The sequence below is a fragment of the Hippocampus comes genome, unplaced genomic scaffold (assembly GCF_001891065.2).
Source record: "Hippocampus comes isolate QL1 unplaced genomic scaffold, H_comes_QL1_v1.1 scaffold5, whole genome shotgun sequence".
Classification (NCBI taxonomy): Eukaryota; Metazoa; Chordata; class Actinopteri; order Syngnathiformes; family Syngnathidae; genus Hippocampus; species Hippocampus comes.
The window spans coordinates 69,843-73,338 of record NW_017805701.1 but is presented as its reverse complement, the minus strand read 5'-3'; the positions used below and the strand labels follow the sequence as shown (position 1 = coordinate 73,338).

The following is a 3,496-nucleotide window of genomic DNA, read 5'->3' as shown; positions in this document are numbered from 1 at the left end:
CCTCCCGCATGTAGAGGGAGAAGGGAAATTAATCAATAACAAAGCCGCTGGGATGCGAGGACGACACATGCCGCCACTCTTTGCCACCTCTGCTCCATGCATCCATTTTGATTTGGGGTGGGGGGGGGGTGTGTTGGTGTGCGCCCACGCCTAGGTGAGTTTTTTTTTTTTTTTTTTCCCTTCTCCCTCTACATGCGGGAGGAGCTCCATATGGCGGGGATCAAAGGTGTCGCCGGGTGCACGGTTCTGCTTGGTCGCCAGCCACCGCTGTTAATTAGAAAACAAGATCAGAGGCAGTATTAAAATCCAATTAAGGCCGTATGAACAGATTGCCAAGTGATGTTCACTAATGCATTACTGAGCACCATGCAAATTTTAGTGGCAGCATTTGGCTTTATGTGATGTGTTTGTGTCATTAAGGCTGCGCGCGCGCGCCCGTGTGTTTGTGCCTGTGTGTTGCCTGACATAGCAAGATCTCTTGCTTGATACACACGCGCACACACACACTCACACACACACACACATATCTAATCTCATCCAAACAATCAGCCAAAAGCTCTGCAGGGTAACAAACACGCGCGCAGTCAGATGGGCTGATACGCCGTCTTACAATTAAAGAATAATTGGGAATGCTGAATTATTGATCCGTCATAATTGAGTTCTCCCTGCGTTTGATTTGTTTGGAGAATGCGGCGGCTGCGCGGGGAAAATCCACTAGATTTGCATCGGGATCTGCTCCAATTTGCAACCCACTCGAATCCACGCCTCACTCAAAAAAACAAACAAAAAAAAAACAAAAGTGTCGCAAAATGTCATCCACTCTTACTGTTGATGTGTTTGATACATACAATTACATGACGATAGCCAAATGATACCGCATCATATACGGAAGAAACGGATCGTCTCATATCGTAGAGTAATTGGAGTGACGAATCGTATCAAATCATCGTTGGAAGTAAACCGATTGTATCCAAAATGGAGTTTGGCCTAATAGATATCAATTGTATGGAATCGTATTGTAATGATATCATATCTAAAGTGTATCAGCTCATGATAGGCTGTCGTGCATCATCTTTTATCGCATTGAAATTAGAGTGAATCGTATCATGTTGTGGCTTTGCATTGTACCGTTGATCGTAATTTATCGTACCGTATTCTAATTGGAGTAGGGCTACAAGTCACAATTATTTTGATGATTGATAGGATTTAAAAACATTTTTATTCGCCCCCCCAAAATAATGACATTGTTTCAAATTGATAGCAATTGATTACGATTCAGTGACTGGTTTGGTCCTTATCATGTCTGTCAAAAAATGTGGGGGAAAACAATGTCAATCATTGTTTTCCAAAGTCAAACCAAATTTTTCGTCTATTTTGATACGACACCAAGATAATCAGTCCGCCTTTCATGGAGGACGACAAAAATCGGATAACATTTGCCTGTGACAAGCTGAAGCATCGGGACAATTTAAAATTCGTAATCGTCTACGTCGATTGATCGGTTTATCATTGCACCACAAAAATAGAGTGTATCATATTGTCTTAAATCCTACCATAGCTTGAGCGAACCTAATCACGCGATACCTTATTCGATGAGCAAAGACGCGCTCGATCGTCGGCCCAAACATGGCAGTGTATGGTAATACGTCTCTCATCAGCATCAGTGACGGACACGCACGTCCCTAACGTCAACATCCATAAAAGTGCGTCTTGCTATTTTTTTTTATTGAGCACCACAGACAGATATTGAGTGAGTAAGTGCGGGCATGTGCAGCAGCGAGTGACAAGTGGATGCAGCTGGTGGCCCGTGGCCCCGAGCAGCCACATTAGGGCTGACGAGGGCTGCTAATGTGCGCCTGAATGGAGCCCCTTTTGAGACGCAAAATAGAATTCTGATTAGAAAGGCAGGAAATACACATGTGGAGTGCCGGAAATTGTTACAATGTTGAGCCGTGGCACATTTGGCAGCGTCTCAAGCTGCGTGGGGAGCAATGAGATCTTAATGAAGGCATGTGCCGCCGACACGGCGCACACATTTGCATGTCTTTTATGGCTCTTCACTCGCTTTCAGCCACAAGAAGAAGAAGAAGAAGAAGAAGACGCCGAGTTTTCACGTTGCGCTCCCCCAGTTTGACAGGAAGCTTGAACTTGCAGCTTTTCATAGGCCAAAACATTAGGTACACCTGCACGATTCAAAGACAGTGCCGTGAGCAGTTGAGTTGTTGATTGGACATTGACTCCAGCCAACAAAAAAATTAAAGAGCTGAATGGACGGTTTGATTCCATTTTTTTTTCCTCATTATTTCATTTTTAACTTACTGTTAACAAATTTGGGCGGCATGGTGGGCGACTGGTTAGCCTCACAGTGCTGCACGGTTCGATTCCGGCTCCGGCCTTCCTGTGTGGGGTTAGCGTGTTCTCCCCGTGCCTGCATGGGTTTTCTCCGGGTACTCCGCTTTCCAAAAGTGTGAGCAGTTGAGTTGTTGATTGGACATTGACTCCAGCCAACAAAAAAATTAAAGAGCTGAATGGACGGTTTGATTCCATTTTTTTTTCCTCATTATTTCATTTTTAACTTACTGTTAACAAATTTGGGCGGCATGGTGGGCGACTGGTTAGCCTCACAGTGCTGCACGGTTCGATTCCGGCTCCGGCCTTCCTGTGTGGGGTTAGCGTGTTCTCCCCGTGCCTGCATGGGTTTTCTCCGGGTACTCCGCTTTCCAAAAGTACCCGGAGAAAACCCACGCAGGCACGGGAAGAAGACGCAAACGCCACACAGGAAGGCCGGGTTCCGAATTTATCATGAACAGAAAAATAAAAGCCCATGTGTAACTCGTTGGCAAGTGACGAGTGCGAGGCCGCGACTTCATCAGGATTGAACGTGGGGCAGCTGTGGCCCGCCAAGCTGCCGTCTCCCGATTGGTCCAAACTTGCCACTGGCACCATTTAAAAAAAACAGTCCTGGTCTTGCATGAGTTACGACTTTGCTCCTTTTGCTGTCATCATGACTGGTTGTGTGGCTTCTGGGTGAGTGGGCAATTTTTGATGTTCTGTTTTGTGCCTCCTTTGGTAAATTTTTGTGTCAAGTGTTTGTGTTCCAACAGGGCTTTGCTTCTTGTTGCGATGGCAGCCCTCACTCTCTGCCACCCATACGGGCAAGGTAAACAATGACGGTGATTCTTTGGCTTTATTGCTAAGGTATAGCATGATAGCGATAATTTTTTTTTTTTTTCAAAATCATTTTCCAAGCTGACTGCTTGGAATGGGTGTCTAAAATGTTCTTCTTAGCTGTTGGCCTCAGGTCTTTCCCGAGCAGTCACTTCAGACCCGGAACTCTGTTGCAAGAACCGCCAAAGCAAAAGTTCACACCTCATCTGTCCGTTTCTGGGGCAAGGACTCCAATTGTGAAAGAGGATGCCACTCACGTTGCCAAAGTTTGGGCACATGGTTTGTATCTTTTTTTTTTTTTTTTTTTTAAATTAAATTATTTTAGCCC

At 45.2% G+C, this 3,496-nt stretch overlaps 1 protein-coding gene across 1 annotated transcript in view; it reads left to right on the top strand.

Annotated features, from left to right (window-relative positions):
• The first annotated feature begins 2,921 nt into the window (after nucleotides 1-2,921).
• Nucleotides 2,922-3,496, top strand: part of LOC109523471 (uncharacterized) — a 3,407-nt gene continuing 2,832 nt past the window's right edge. The window contains exons 1-3 of the mRNA XM_019882647.1: nucleotides 2,922-3,027; nucleotides 3,105-3,160; nucleotides 3,289-3,447. Of these exons, the coding sequence (XP_019738206.1) occupies nucleotides 2,972-3,027; nucleotides 3,105-3,160; nucleotides 3,289-3,447 (271 nt within the window). The 5' untranslated portion in view covers nucleotides 2,922-2,971. The remainder of the gene's footprint in view (nucleotides 3,028-3,104; nucleotides 3,161-3,288; nucleotides 3,448-3,496) is intronic.